Source organism: Pseudopipra pipra, chromosome 16, assembly GCF_036250125.1.
Source record: "Pseudopipra pipra isolate bDixPip1 chromosome 16, bDixPip1.hap1, whole genome shotgun sequence".
Taxonomy (NCBI): Eukaryota; Metazoa; Chordata; class Aves; order Passeriformes; family Pipridae; genus Pseudopipra; species Pseudopipra pipra.
Window position 1 is genome coordinate 7,340,382 of NC_087564.1, and position 15,135 is coordinate 7,355,516.

General features: G+C 39.1%; 1 protein-coding gene across 3 annotated transcripts in view; it reads left to right on the plus strand.

Moving 5' to 3' along the window:
- The window catches only part of CPPED1 (calcineurin like phosphoesterase domain containing 1), a 42,104-nt gene extending 28,590 nt beyond the window's left edge, over positions 1-13,514 (plus strand). For all 3 annotated transcript variants that reach the window (XM_064672842.1, XM_064672840.1, XM_064672841.1), the window contains one exon: positions 12,471-13,514. In XM_064672842.1, the coding sequence (XP_064528912.1) occupies positions 12,471-12,703 (233 nt within the window). In that variant the 3' untranslated portion in view covers positions 12,704-13,514. The remainder of the gene's footprint in view (positions 1-12,470) is intronic.
- Positions 13,515-15,135: the final 1,621 nt, after the last annotated feature.

A 15,135-nucleotide genomic window follows, 5' to 3' on the forward strand; every position in this document is an offset into this window, starting at 1 on the left:
TCATTATTCAGGTGAAGAACGGCCTTTGTGAGACCACAGAGTGGTATCAGTGGATTGCCCAGAGGAGTTGGCATGGTGGGACAGATGCACAGATGTGCAAGGACACACCTGCTCTCTGAACCTCTGCCACAGAACAATCCCTTTCAGCATATCATTGGCCATAAAATTGGTTTTCCCACAGTTCACTTCATATGTTCTTGGAGGATTAAAACACAGAATATTGCTAATGAAATCCCAGGCTACTTTGCTTGGTTTTGTTGTTTTAATTATGATTTTCAGTGTAAGAAGGTTAACCCCTTATAGCAGTTAATTTAGAAATTTGGTAAACTCTTTATTCTGGAAAAACAAAGTCAATTTGCCTTTTTATGAGCCCACCAGACTGCCACTATTCATCTTCCCCCAGCCTGTCACCAGTCCTTCCTTCCTTCTGCTTTGTTGCTGTTGCTGTTTCAGTATTTCTAAGGACTCCAAAGGTTTGTTATGTAATTACATAAAATTTCAGTTTTAGGGGTTGCTGTGCTTGGCAATGCAAGTTATTAGATGGGCATCATGTTTCAGTGTTGATAACCCAGGATCAGAGCTGGACCTATCCCAGTTTTCACATTTGTACTTTTTCTGGAAGTGTCAAACACAGAACCATCACTCACTGGGTTAGAGAGAGACAGGAAAGGAAGGACAGTGTAGAAATTCAGGTCTTTCTGTGAACAAAGAAATTTATATGAATATATGTAGGAAATAATCACATACTTACAGAATGGTGATATTGCACAGGTGCTTTAAAGTGAGTATGCAACTTCAGGAAATTCTGATATGAAATTCAAAGCCCATATCATCTGTAGTTATTCTCTTCTAATCTCTTACAGATTACATAATGGTTTTGGTTTAAGTATCTGCTCATTACAAGCAGAGATAAAAGACTAGCTGTAGAGGCTACATCTGGTACGAAATACTGAATTACATTTCTCACATTAGAAGTGTCCTTAACAGTTGGGCTAATTAAAGATAAAATCATGTCCTTATGATAAATATTTATAAATTGAAAATCTGGCACTTGTAAATATGCATTACTACTATGCAAAGTTAAGCCATACTTGTAAGCTGCATGTCTAAGAAATCCTAGTAGCCCAGTTTTTCTTTAAATGCATTGTACCAGGGACTGTCCTTGAAAATGTCTTTTCGGTCACTGTGAAAACCAACTCAGTTGAGGGCAGAGTTTATCATTTAAGTGAAGATACGTTTGTGAAAGTCTATTTGTATAACTTCTGCAAGTTTAGCCTAAGTTGTCAAAGCTCTTTCTTCTCCACATGCAGAAGGTAAGTGCAGAAAAAACCTGTGTGCAGGAACTGTGAAAGAGCTGACCTGACGTTCTGAGCTGTAAGATCTGCTGGAGTCACTCGCCTGCTGCATGAAATGCATATTCAGCTCTCAAGGACTTTACAGTGCTGATAGAAATAGGTTTCCTCAGAGCATTGTAGGGAAAATAAAGAAGTGGTAGTAGTCTAGCCACATATCTGGTGGTCTGCATGTCGTGTGTCTTTGATAAACGTTTTAGCTTTCAAATTAAGCAGTTTATGTAATAGAAGACCTGCTTGTTCTTACATATCTCATTCCAGTAAAATCTTCTTAGGATGTTAAAGATTTTTTTTCTATGACCTGAAAAGGATGGGTATTTTTGGTGAGCTGTAGACAATCTTTTAAAGACTTTTTGTCCTGAGAACCATCACTGACATGCTGAACATTACTTACATTACTTAATACAATATAGTAATAGATGTTCTTAATGGCCCAAATGAACTAGAACATTTAAGCAAATGTCTGAACTTGTTTAAGAGCTCTGTTGAATAAAACCTAAATTAATAGCTGGTTTTTCACCAACAAAGTTGGAAAAAGACTTTTTGTTTCGAAGTTAGATGAAGAGTATAGGTGGTCTGTCTGTCTAGCTGAGAGATTTTGCATCCAGAATAGAATCACTAGACAATAGGTAGAAAATACAGAAGGAAATTCCCTGCAGTCTTCAACTTCTCTTAATTAAAAGTTTTATAGTCATCCAAATGTCTTCAAAGCAATTTTTCAGATGTGGTTAAAAATACTAAATATGTCCATAGGGGCAAAAATAACAACCTAACTTTATTAAATGGCATGGTTTTTTATTATATTTGTCACTGTAGGTGCTGTAACTTCTAACACCTTTACTCATTAAAAGAGTGTGATATCTACATTCTCCTCTTAGAAATGTTGTGACAGGAGAGCAGTGTTAAAGGAAGAAGAACATCCACAGCTGAGATATATTTGAGCACAAAGTTAAAGCATGGAGTGCTGAAAGCTGTTGTTTCTAAAATTTACCAGACAACATATGCTATGTTTCATTATTTTCTTTGTTGTGTAATCAAAGTTGACAGGGGAGTAATATTTTCTTCTTCCTGCCATTGAGACCTTGATTTTGGCAAAGCCCATGCACTGAGTGAGTAATCTCAGTGCTTATGTGTCAGTGTTTAAGATAATTTAAAGACTCTCAACTTCAGTAATTTAGATCAACCTCTTTCAGTGTTGCAGTTATGCTCTTTTTGGTACAGGTTGAGTGACCAAATTCGTTATTTTCTACATCACTATGTGAGAACAGCGGGTTTTAGGACCATTCCTCAGGTATGGTGATGTAATCTAGATACATGTAGGCATAGCTGGGTTTTTTCAGAAATTCAGCAGTAAGTACAAAATGCATATCCTCTGTAAGGACATTAAGTCATTAAGTAATGTTTTTTCTGGGATAAATTTTTTTTAATCAGTTTTATCCACTGGTCTAAAACTTCCTATTGATCCTTAGAGCACACAGCAATCCAGAGCATTCTTTGGGGTTTGTGTCAGGTCTCTGAGAAAGCTTCACTTTCAAATGGAAAAAGTAGCAAAACCAGGAAGTAAATTCCACTGAAAGGTCACAAGAGGCATCCACAAAACCTGACTTGAAAGACAGAGTGACCTTCTCCAGACAGCACCTCAAAAGGGTGATTTAGACCAGTGCTCTAATTAGGTGATGTGGAATCACCCTCTGGCTGTGCCTGTCGGTTTTCCTCTGATTATATAGGAAAAACAAGTGACACTAAAATCCTTTTCTGTATAGCTCTGTTTAGTATTGTCCTGTCTAAAGATACTTTTGACATAGATATACTTTGTAAAATCATATCTTGTCTCCCACTTACACAGACCCACTGACCACCAGCTGCATCGAACTCCTGATGCAACACTGACCAGTGGGACTATTTCCTACTACTGGAGCTCCACTGGTGGGAAACTGCTGGGGGTTTTTTTTGGATAACAGGTCTGAGTAGTGCCTGAGCACTGAGCAGTTCTGGTAGCAGTGCTGTGACTGATGCTTTCACATCTTTGTTTGCTGCTGCAGCACCTGCTCAGCAGATGAGGCGATGGGAGCACTCTCAAATTGCAGTGAGATAAAATCGATTCTATTCCACTCAAGAGATTTTGTTTTCAAAGACTACTAAATATTATCATTCAGTTTGTAGCACTGGAGTCTTGAAAAGATGAGGTAAACCACGTGCCCAGGGGAGAAAAAAGGCACAGCAAAAAAATGCCAATGGTTAATGTGGGCTCTTGTAGGGAAGCTGAAAGAGCATCATTTTGGAGAGCAAAATTGTTCTGAGAGCAGGTATTACTCTTGAACTGAGCACATTGTTCAGCACTTCAGACAGCAGCTGTATGCTGCAAGTGAAAGGAAGAAAGAGAAGCCAGTTTGTGTCTGATACTCTAGGGAGAATGTTCAAGATCAATTTATCCATGTGACTTAAATGGTTGTATTTGCCAGAAACACTGCCTTTTAAAAAATACCCATCTACTCTTCCATGCGTGTGGGTGTACACACATATCTCATAGTAGCATCTCCCTGTGCCTGGATACTTACTTTGTTCTCCTGTCTATGAAAACGATGAAAGGGCACAAGAGTGTTGATAACATTCAGGTTTGTCACTCAATACAATTTTATTTCTTTACAGAACTGCTTCTCCTCCTCTTGCTTCCATTTTGGCTCTACTGCTGCTCCTCTCTCTCTCTCGTGCAGTTCTAGGGACAAATACATACAGGATCAGCTTTTTCTTGTATATCCTCTTTCTTCAGTCCTTGATTGAGCAAGAGGTTTGTGTAGTGAATCTGTGATTTTTGGATAAACATAATTCTATTTAAAATCTAATTTTATCATTAAACTTGAACAGCTAACATAAATGCAGAGTAATTAGACCAGAATGATGACCCCAAATCCTTGTGAAGAGCACAGGACAGAAAAGTGCATAATAAAGGTATTTCTCTCAAGTCCCCTTCCCACTTCCAACAATTTTTCTTTCAGGGACTTACTGCATCATATTAATGTTACCAATATAGTGCAAATTAGTGATTACTCTATAGATTTGATCAGTTGATCAGTGAAAACTGCTTTCACAAAGGTCTGTGGGAGGGAGTTTCATGTTTCACAGCTCTGTGAAGAATGCCTCCTTTTGTTTGCTTTGAACTTCACCTGCAGTCTGGATGGAGAGCCATCAGCCTGTGAATGAAATGCAGTGAACATGGATTCCTGTCTGCCATTACTGTAAAAAATAGTTCATTAATCAGCACTTAAGGGGTGATAATCTGGCCCATGTGATAAATTTCACTGCTCAGTCAGAACCACTTTTTTTTCCCAAAATTCTCTACCGAGTGCATGGGAAGAGAAGCAAGGTCTGTACTGTACCCATTACATATTTATTATGTCATTCATATTGCACTAATTTAGCCTTCTCCTTCTTTTACAGTCTCATTTGCTTTTGCTGAGAAAAGCATTTATTTAATTGAAGGCTCAGTCTAAATAAAGCATGCTACTGATTGCCTATGCTAATTATTCCAGGCATTCTCCTAATTTGGAAAATCTGCTTGCTTTTCTTTGGTTTATTTTTACAGTGGTAATTTTCTTCCTGTATTTTTACACTGTCCATGGTGCTGGGTTGAGCAGTTTGATTTCCAGCCGAGGCAAGGCCAGTCCAGCAAACCTGAACACAGCAAACCTGCCTCAGAAATGGATTTTGTACATTAGGAACTAGAGCTGGAAAACAACTTTTGAATTCAGGGGCTTTTGGATACAAGCCATGGAAGTAAGTGTAGTTACAGAAACTGGAGTCAGACACCCCTGGAATTTAAACTAGTTCAAGTCTCAGTTCCAGCCCAATATCATCTGATTGTGTGAGAAAAATTGTTTTCTAGGTGCATGTTCCTTCATTATTTTTTATTATATTTCAGGTTAAACATGGGTACATTATTTTCCATCCTGTTTTAACCTATTTGGATTTCTGTAATCGTTGCAACTAGATTTCCCTAGAGTCTGGGGCTCGAACTGTATTTCTTGAGTTAAACTAGGAAACATCAAATTTTTCAAGTTAGGAAAAGAGATATATTTCACAAAATCTTACTGTTGCATTGTTATGGAATATACCTTAATAAAGGAAAAAGATGATTTTGTTAGCATTTCATGTTTATAACAGAGATATTTTATAATGACTTAACTACTCCTTAAAGAGAAAGGCTGGTCAAAACACTAATTAAAAGGATGTGGCTGTGTGTTGGTCCATATAGAGAAGGCAGGCCATAGTCCTCTTTCTTTCCTGCCCCAAATTGAGTTGAAAACATGTCCAGTCTTCCATGTCCTTGCATTTTTCTACTCTATGGAAAACAACAGTAGAGTACCAGAAGTCTGGGAATTAGGGGACTGCAGCTGCACAATAAGCTAAGACTGGGCTGTTACCACTCTCAGGGGAATTATCCAGGAGACACAGCTAAATGCCTTTGTTCTCTTACAGTGCAGTTATGTCCAAATCATGCTGACCCTTTTCCCTGGTGCCACAGAAGGGTGGTAAATGATAATTTGTACAAAGAAGATGCTGCACTTTTAAAATTCTGTAAAATAACTTCAGCTTCTCCTGCTAACAGACCAACTGCCTTCTGCATGAGATTCAGTTGTAGTTTCTTTCCATGTAATGAACTGTTTTCTCATCTGGTTCTTGTCAGAAATAAGATCAAAAGCATGCTAACAACTGGGGTAGCTAAGGTTTTCTTCCCTTCTTTTTCATTATCTCCAGGCCTGAAAAAGGGTGGTGAATAGTTCATTTAGGCCTCAGTCTCCTTGAGAATGTTGCTCTGCCTTGGGTTGCTTGGGAGCTCAGAAGTGCTGTGGGATGGCCAGTTACAGAGAATCATCTCTTTTAAATCAGAGCTGCTGCAGTCTGGGAGGATGTGATGGTTGTACAGAGGCAGTTGCTCCTGAGCCTGGTTGGCTTGGTCATCCCTTTCTGTTTCAGTCTTCTCCATGAAGCATCCAGAGCAAATCTGATACTTGTGTATTATCATTGAGAATTGTGTAGACATCTTCCCCTGCTAGGCCACGGAGTCAGTTTAACTCCCTCTTACAACCACTCTGTAAGAAAAGCAGGTTTTAAGACAGTGTGCTGGTGTGGGTCACAAAGCTGCAAGAGAGAAGCCAGAGAAAAAGAGAAGACAGGAAATGCTGGTAAAAATTGTCCAACTTACCAGAAGTGTTAAACTAAGGAAGATGAAAATCAACAAGAGCTTGCCAAAGCTCCTGTAATGACTTACATGGTGAGCTGGATTTAGAAAGCAGACTCTGGAAATGAGAGGGGGGAGGAAAGTCTTCCGAGGTGGTTTTGAATTTCCTGTTGAGAAATGTCTGCAGTAGAAACCATGAGCAAAGTGTTCACATCATGGTTTTGACTTGGGAAAAGGTATCCAAAAGATGAATTTTGTTTGAAATTTTCTTAAAATTGATTTGTGCTTTAAAGACTCTGCTCATGAAAGAACATCCAGGAAGCATCAAAGGCAGCAGCTGAACTATATGAGATGTGAATCCCTCTCCCCAGCACTTACCTCTTGCCTTGCCAAAGCCACTGTGTAGCCTTACAGCCCTAAAGCCACAGTGCAGGCTGTGAATTACCATAAAACCAAAGTGTTTATTAACTCATTTCATGGTGTAGCTGGTGAAGACTCCAAGGCTTCTCAACATGTGTAAGTGTTACATCTCCTCAGGTGACTATCCGTGGTTTGGTTGGTTGTTATGTCATGAATTATTTATGCCAAATAGGCTGCTCAGGGCTCACAGAACTTGAACCAAAATAGGTGTTTCGTTCTTTAGTAGGGATGGATTATTCCATCAGAAAAAAGGAGTTATGATCCGATCTTTGGAAAAGGTAAATCTTTTTGTCTTTCAGCTTTGTCAGATGAGAACTAAGAAGGACATTTTGTGCTTGATCAGAAAATGATGGTAAATTACATGGCAGGAGGACAGCTTTTGATGACTAAAATCAGAATCAATTCCTGTATTTAAACCTTTTTTTGCAAAGACACTGACTTTTTTTTGCATATTGATTGATTCATAAACCTCATGTTTGGTAGGCAGGCCTGAAGCTTGTTGGGTTTGGGTGTTTTCATGATCCAAGAACAGTCAGAGCAAGCCCTGGTGCCTGGCACTGGGTGGAGCCCGTCCTGCATCTCTGCCTTCCAGTCCTTTCTGATCAAAAATTCATTGGGCAGTTCAGACCTTTCTTCCCAAGCAGGTTCTCCATAATCCCGTGTCGGTTTGTGGTGCATCTGATGTGAGGTGATGATCACAGAGACAGCACATGTGGATTATTTTACTTGCTTTTCTTTTAGAGTAACTGCACAGTTCTTTATTCTGATTTTAATCCATTTTTCTTTAATGAGTAATCCATTAAGTATGAACAATGTCTTGCAGTAATGGATTCTGCTTTTTTTTTAGTTAATGGATACTGTGAAACCTCCAGTCACATTTAAATTCAAATCACTATGTATTTCATAAAAAAACAAATAATGAAATGCCTGTGAAGGTGCCATTCTTTGGACATTTTTTAATATTTCATACAGCTTTTATATCAATGCTTTTCCCAGCTGCTATTTAAGAAACCAGGAATTAAAAACAAATCACAGCTCTACCTTTATTTTTTTCTTTTGTAGTGGGAGGGGACTGTGTCTTTTAGTGTATAGCAGGATGCATTTAACTGACCTGAGGATACATTAAAGGGGGCCATAAAAATGGGGCCAGCCAGGACACTCTTCTTTCTTCAGAGATTGGGGAAGAAAAAGGGGGGTGTTGCTAGCAACTTGACAGTATTACTCCTGAAAAACATCTGAAATGAATAAATTAAATTTGAGTGCATACATCTCTAAGATTCCTTTTATGTTAAAGATCAAAAGCAAGAGCAAAGTAAATTGCCTGCTTGTCATCTTAGAATTATTGCATTGACTGGTTCAGATTTCCTTCTTGTGCTAACTAACAAAAGTGAGTGGGATACAGTTGAGTGAACAGAAATGTGCTGCTGCAGACAAAACACCATCAGTGAGACTTCTATTAATACCCAACAGTGACCTGTTTGTTTCTTTGTTTAGGATGTAACACACCAACAATAACAAGAACTAACACGAGCACTGGAAATAGGGGACCTGAAAATTCTGGTCTGGGCAGAATTTACCCTGGGAGGTTTCTAAAGCAGACACTGAATTCCAGCAGAGGCAGCTGGATCCACAAGGGCTTTCCAGCACTGAACACCTGTGTGGTGCAGTTGGGATCTGAATAACATCCCTATGCTAAAATGAGGGATTTGGATGAACAGTACCATAAACACCAGCTTGTTTAGGCAGAGTCTGTCTCCCACAGCCACCAGGAGATAAAAGAAGTTTTAAATCACATCCTTGCTGGTCTCAGCTATTGTGTTGCATTGCTCCACACCAAAACACCTTCCTCACTGTAGGCAGTTAGCAGATGTTCAGTGGAATTGTAGTGAAGTTGTGGTATTTCCCAGAGAAGAAAAAAAGGTGATTGGTGGGCCAAACTTTTTCCCTGGTGTCTGTCTCTGTCTGGGGTGGGTTTGTCAAAATCTTCCCTTGAATTCTCCGAAAGTGGAATTTATTTTATTTTTAGCATAACTAAAAATGCTTTATTACTTTTGTATCCTCTGGCCTTCTAATTGCACTTAGTCAGGGCTTGATTTACATATATGATGGCATAAAGTCTTGGCTTCTTTTCCTCTTTTAAATCCGAAGGTTAAATTCTCTGAATGGTGGGATGATGTTACTTTAGGACACGGATCCTTCCAGTAAAAGGACAGCACTTAATTCCCTTGCAAAGTACTTATTTCTGTGACTAAAAGTGTGTCATATGGGTTTGCACCTCACTATGCGTTTGATTGTTACTTTTTCCTAACTTTTTCATAGACTGAAGTGCTTTTGCTTGCCTGCAGAAGAAGTGGAAAATACTGAGAAGGCTATCAAACAGTCACTGTTATTACCTGCAACGTGGTAGCAGTTGAGCATCTCAAAGTGACTGCAGCACCACTTGTAAAGCATGTTTGTTGCATTATGATTTTAAGGGCCCAAATAATAACCTGGAAAGCACAGAATCTCATCAAAGAGCCCCATGTGTCACGGCCCATTGTACTCCACCACTGCCTGTTGAGGTTTTCTAATTGAGTTTGTCCCAAGATTTAAAAAATCCTCCCCAGTTTTGTTGGGTTCCTGCAGCTGAGTCAGAGCAGCTCCCAGAGTTGTTCTGCTGCCTCCCTTGCAGTGTAAGTCCCTCAGCAGAGAGATGAGTAGGTTACACGAGCAGGGATAATTAGCACTGATACACTAAAATAGGGTAACAGACAAGTTGTAGCTGAGAAGGACAATACAATGACTCATTCTCTGTTTTCCACCTTGACTCATTTGCTATTTGAAAAGGGTTTGGATTTTGAAATATGAAAGCCTGTGTAGCTCTTCCCAGGCACACAGCAGAATAATTTATATTTTGCTTTCCAAGCTGCTTAATTTTTAACTATACTTTGAGCCTAGTTTATATATTTTATATCAGTCTTCGCTAACTCCCACAAAAGCAAAGAATTGATGTTAGACAGCTGTCTTAAGATGGGTTCACCTACTTTGCTTTTCATTTATTCACTGTGAAAGAGGTCTAAATCTGCTGCAGAAGAAAGCATGGAAGGTTTTTCTGGCTAGAGAAATAAGGATTTCCATGTGAAGTTACAGTTTTCCTCATTACAGCTCTCCGGCTTTAAATTGCCTCTGCTATCTTATAAAATATCTGCTGTCTGAAGGCAAAATCAGTTGTTGCTGGCTTTTTATTTTTTTAAATGTCATTTAAGGTTGTGGTATCTGACAAATTGCCCCCTCTGGCCCCACCACTTGAACAGGACTAAGCAGGTGATACATTTTGTGTTAAGCATGGAATGGCAGATTGCTGGAATAGATGAGCAGTAACCAATGGAGTTTGGGGTTGTCATCACAGTGTCCATCCCTGGGTATCATTATATGCTTGCTCATCATTCTGTCATGGTTTTCAGGGAATACTTAGTGGGATTTTGAATCGCTCAGTATTAAATTGATACATTTTCAGAGGCTTTATGTGGAACCATCAAGTGTCGTTTTGCTCGAGGAGCACACAACCTATTGTATTTCAGTAGAGAAATTACACCTAAGTCCTTTAGAGGCGTTTAAAAATGTTTGAATTGTCATTTAATAGTGTCATAAATCAACACCAGCTCTAAACACTTTCTGTAACAAAATGTAAAATTAATTTAAATGTTTTGCACTTGATGGTAAACAACAGAATTTCCAGTGTTTTCAGCCATCTGGTCCAGTAATTTTTCTGTTTCGCAACAGTATAAAATAGGATTAAATGCAATTTCAGGAAGCTGTGAGAGGCTGAAATCCAAGGATCTTACACTAAGCATGCCGAAACATAATCCCAAATCCTGTTTGTAAAATTAGCTATTTATCCTACCTCCACGTTTTCATGCAAAATAAATTCTGCACTACCTTAAATTGGCAGGAAAGCTGGTGAATAATTTTTTACCAAACTGTGAATGCTGTTGACTGTGATGCTCAGCTGCATCTATGGCCAGTGCACAGAAGGGCTCAGTGGTGAAGGAATTTGGCATCAGCTGGAAATGAAAAGCTCTGTCATGACAGAACGTTCTCTCTTGGGGAAGAAGCTCGATTCCCAACTCTGCTGCCTATGGGTTTGCAAACTTTGACAGGAAAGGCAAGTACTTAGTAACAAAATGACTTCTTCTTTAATCTGTTTGGTAGCATGAATTGGACTTGCAAGGACAATCCAAAAGGCCATTCAGGGCAGTGAGCAGTGAGTAGAGAGTGTTTGCAAGAGGGAAGAAAAAAAAGAAGAAATTACTGGTTTGGAGGTGACAATGACACGATTCATTTAATGTCAAATTGTTTCAGAAGTTCTGCAGAAATCCCATGGCTACTGAGGAGGATGGGAGGAATGTAGACCTGGCACATGGATCGTTAGGAGTCGGACAAAATCAGACAGCATTTGCAAATGTTTTGTAAAAAAATCATGTTCTGAGAGAAGGGGAAGAATGGTTGGACTTCTTTAAACATTCTTTTGGCTAATCAGACAATGATTCAGTCAAGCATTTCAAAATACATTATAAAGCCTTAAATATGAATTATGGGTGTCCTCTTTACCTGCTTCTGCTTGTCATTTAGCTTTTCTGCTACCCCTGACCAAGATGGGATGGTACTTGCATGAAACCTACCCAGAAATTTTCTGACTAGCATATTGTTGTCTCCTGCCACAGATCAAATGTATTTCTTTCAAGTTTATAATGGGAGTGATTTTTTTACTCCAGTACAGTCCAAAATAGAAGTAATCTGAGGGTTTTTTTCAAAAGAACAGAACAGCCTTTAGTCATTAAAAATACAGAGGGAATCAGAATAAACCTGCCTTGTTTGTACCCCATACTAGATAAATGTTAATTCATGTCATTCTGAGCTGGACTCTTCTTGCTGGTGTCAGCCTTTCCTGGCTGCTCTCATCTTTCTTGCCCTCTTCTTATAACTCTTCTGCTTTATTAGATTTCTTTGATGTATCTGGCTCTGTTCCATCTGTCTTGAGCAAAGATTACAACTTACCTTCTCATGTGTGTTTTTTATTTGTCTTGCCCTTTTTCTTAAGGTCACTGGCCTTGGGTAAACTCTCCTTAGTGAATCTTCTTCATGTTAATTGACAAATACAGCTCCACTATCCTTGCCTTTTAATTCACGTTTGAGTAGCATCATTCTTTAGGCAGGTACCTAATTTTAATCTGCTGCCTCTGAACTGTTCCTTCTCTCTAGCCAAAGGAGTAGTGAGATGACAAACACACCTCGCAGTGAGCATAAAGAAGTCAAAGTCCAGTAACCCTAAACAGAGCTGGTGGAGCAGAATGAAGTTTTACTAATTATTTATTACTATTAGAATTATTTACTTCTGTTTACTAATTAATTGTTCAAAATGCAAGTTCAGGTAAACAGTTTAGTTTTAATTTAATGCTGCATGTAAAGAATGAAGGTAAACGTGACACCTGTAAACTGCTAACCCAATACACACTCACTCTCCCTTTTTTTTTTAACAGGCATTAAAGCTGTATTTGCTGGGCATTACCACAGGAATGCTGGAGGGTCCTACAAAGGACTGGAAATGGTGGTTTCATCAGCTATAGGATGTCAGCTGGGAGAAGACACGCACGGGCTTCGAGTGGTGGTGGTCACAGAGGAAAAGCTGGTTCACAGATATTACAGTTTAAATGAACTGAGCAGCCAAGGCATAGAGAAAGAGCTGCTGGATGTGCTTGCTAAGCAAAAGTAAGCTGTATCAAAGGGGTTTTTCCATATTAGATAAATATAAACAGTTTCATGAAGTTTCCCCAAGCTAAAATACAGATCCCTGACTGCACCGTGTCCCAGAACAGCTCTCAATTTGTTGTCCTCAATAACAAGAAAGTTGTTGACGTGTTTTTCTTTTTGAAAATGAGACCTGTGAGGAACATGGAAGAAGAGCAGAGCTAATATGATGATGTGTCATTGAAAAGTACTGCTCTGAGAATCTTCATCTCAAAAAGGTTTGAATTGAGCAGACTCCCACTGACTTGAAGCGACCTCCGGATCATTCCGTGTTACCTCATGTCAGATTTCCCCCCATTTCCCAGGCTTTACTTCTTAGCTCTTTGGAGCCAGCAGCAGTAGGAGAACAAACACATTCTGCTTTGCAGTCACAGCTTGGGGTTCTGTTATATCCATTATAAGGTTTCATATAATGTTACATAGTTCTATAGTTTCTGTTATATAGTTTTATACAACGAAAAGTCTATAAATGAGGCTAATACAGACATGCCACTGACAGCAACTAAATGTGAAACAACTATTTTCATTTTGAAATTTAACTACCATTCAATTAGCATATATTCTTGCTACAGAAGTTGGAATAATTGCATGGGGAGAATGTTCTGTACAGAATACTGTTGTCAGAAGTCATTTTGTTGAATCGTAGACAAGAGGAGAGCGTTGATTTCCAAATGCAATGTAGAGTGCCTTCCTGTAGTATTAGAGAATATTGAAAACCCTAAAAAATATATTTTCTTCACTGGAATAAGTCATTAAAAATAAATTCTGTAAAACAAGTTTATGTGCTGCAATCCACCTCTTTTTTTAGCAAGTGTATGTGATTTGTTTAAAAAAAAAATCTTCATGTGAGTAACTCATCCCTGTTTTTATTTTTGAAGTATTTAGTTGAACACATTACAGTCCATGCCATAGGTTATCTGGAATTAGAACTGGTGCAGCTGTGGCACCTGAAGAGGAGGAACACACTGAACATTACTTGTGCTGCCTGAGCAGTGGTGCATTCTAGCAGGTTTTATGCATACTCACATACAAGAATGTTCCCTAGAGGGTATTACAGGTATTTAAATATGGTGAGAGGTATGAAATGCTGTGCTGAAGAGTCAGTTTAATTACATTTTAGTCACAACAGTTTATCTCAGAGGCTCCTTCAAGCCTGATTTGTGGGACTCCTGAGATTGTGAAATCACCTCTGTAGCATTGCCTTGCACCAGGGGAGGGGCTGTACCTGCAGCTGGACAGGGCCAGAGGGGGACTGTGGTCCCAGGACAGCAACCTGAGCACAGGGAATGTTTGATTCAGAGAAAAACAAAGTGATTCTGCTTTTATTCTGCACCTGGTTTCACTTAGTTGAATGTTTTCATAGTCTCATTTTCAGGAGAACCACGTGGAAAATAAGAGAATGTTTTCACTGCCCATATAGTACAGTCAGGGGAAGGATTTTTAACCATGGTGTGTGGCTGGACATTCCTGTGTGAAGTAAAGACTTAAAAAATAAACTAGGAATGCTTTTTTACCAGCATAAATGACAAATTCTGTTGCATCACTTTTTTAGGGTAATTAGCTAATGTAGAATTAATACTGATACCTTAGCTAATTTGAAATGGCAGAGGTCCTTGTTGTCACCATGCCTCATGTTGTTTATGTCAAGAAAAATAACATATGTTAAATTATGAAACAATTCACCCATGGAGACCCTACTTATAATTTTTAAAACCATCTTTTGATGCTGAGGACATTATTTTCGTATGTCCAGCAGGGTTGGTAATTGAAACTCTGTCAGTGTCAGCTTATGACTGACCTTAAAGCAAGATGTCATTGGAAGTTCCAAGTGCTGGTGAAACAGAGAGCAAGGGAGTGGACTCAAGGCTGGGCAGAGAAGAGAAAAATCCAGTGACCAGAACTCATTGGGATTTCTTTTAGGCCTTTAAAAGGATGAAATAAACCTTGATGACTATTATTAAATGTGGAAAATTCATATTAGAACACCAGAGCAACCTGTGAAAGTAACCAAATACTGCATAATTAAGTCCACTCTGAGGTAGGAGCATGAGGCAAATGACTAAAAACAAAGTCTTTGAGAGAAGTCTTGATTTGTAAGCAACAAATTGAAGAACACACTGCTTCTGAACCTTTCCAAAAAGTCAGTAAGACTTGAGTGCACTGTTTGCTACCACTACCAAAATAACATCCAGCTGATGGGCAAATTCCTTAGGCAAATATGAGACATCTCCTACAAAGAGCTAATAGAGGAAAGCTTTCCAAGGCCAGCTATGTAGGGCCCAACATGGGCCTCTCAGGAGGCAAACAGCCACATGGCAGCTCCCACAGCCACCACAGGGAAGTTCATTCCAACAGCAGCTTGGGATGGCTGCTGGCAGCTTCACACAGCCAGCAGCA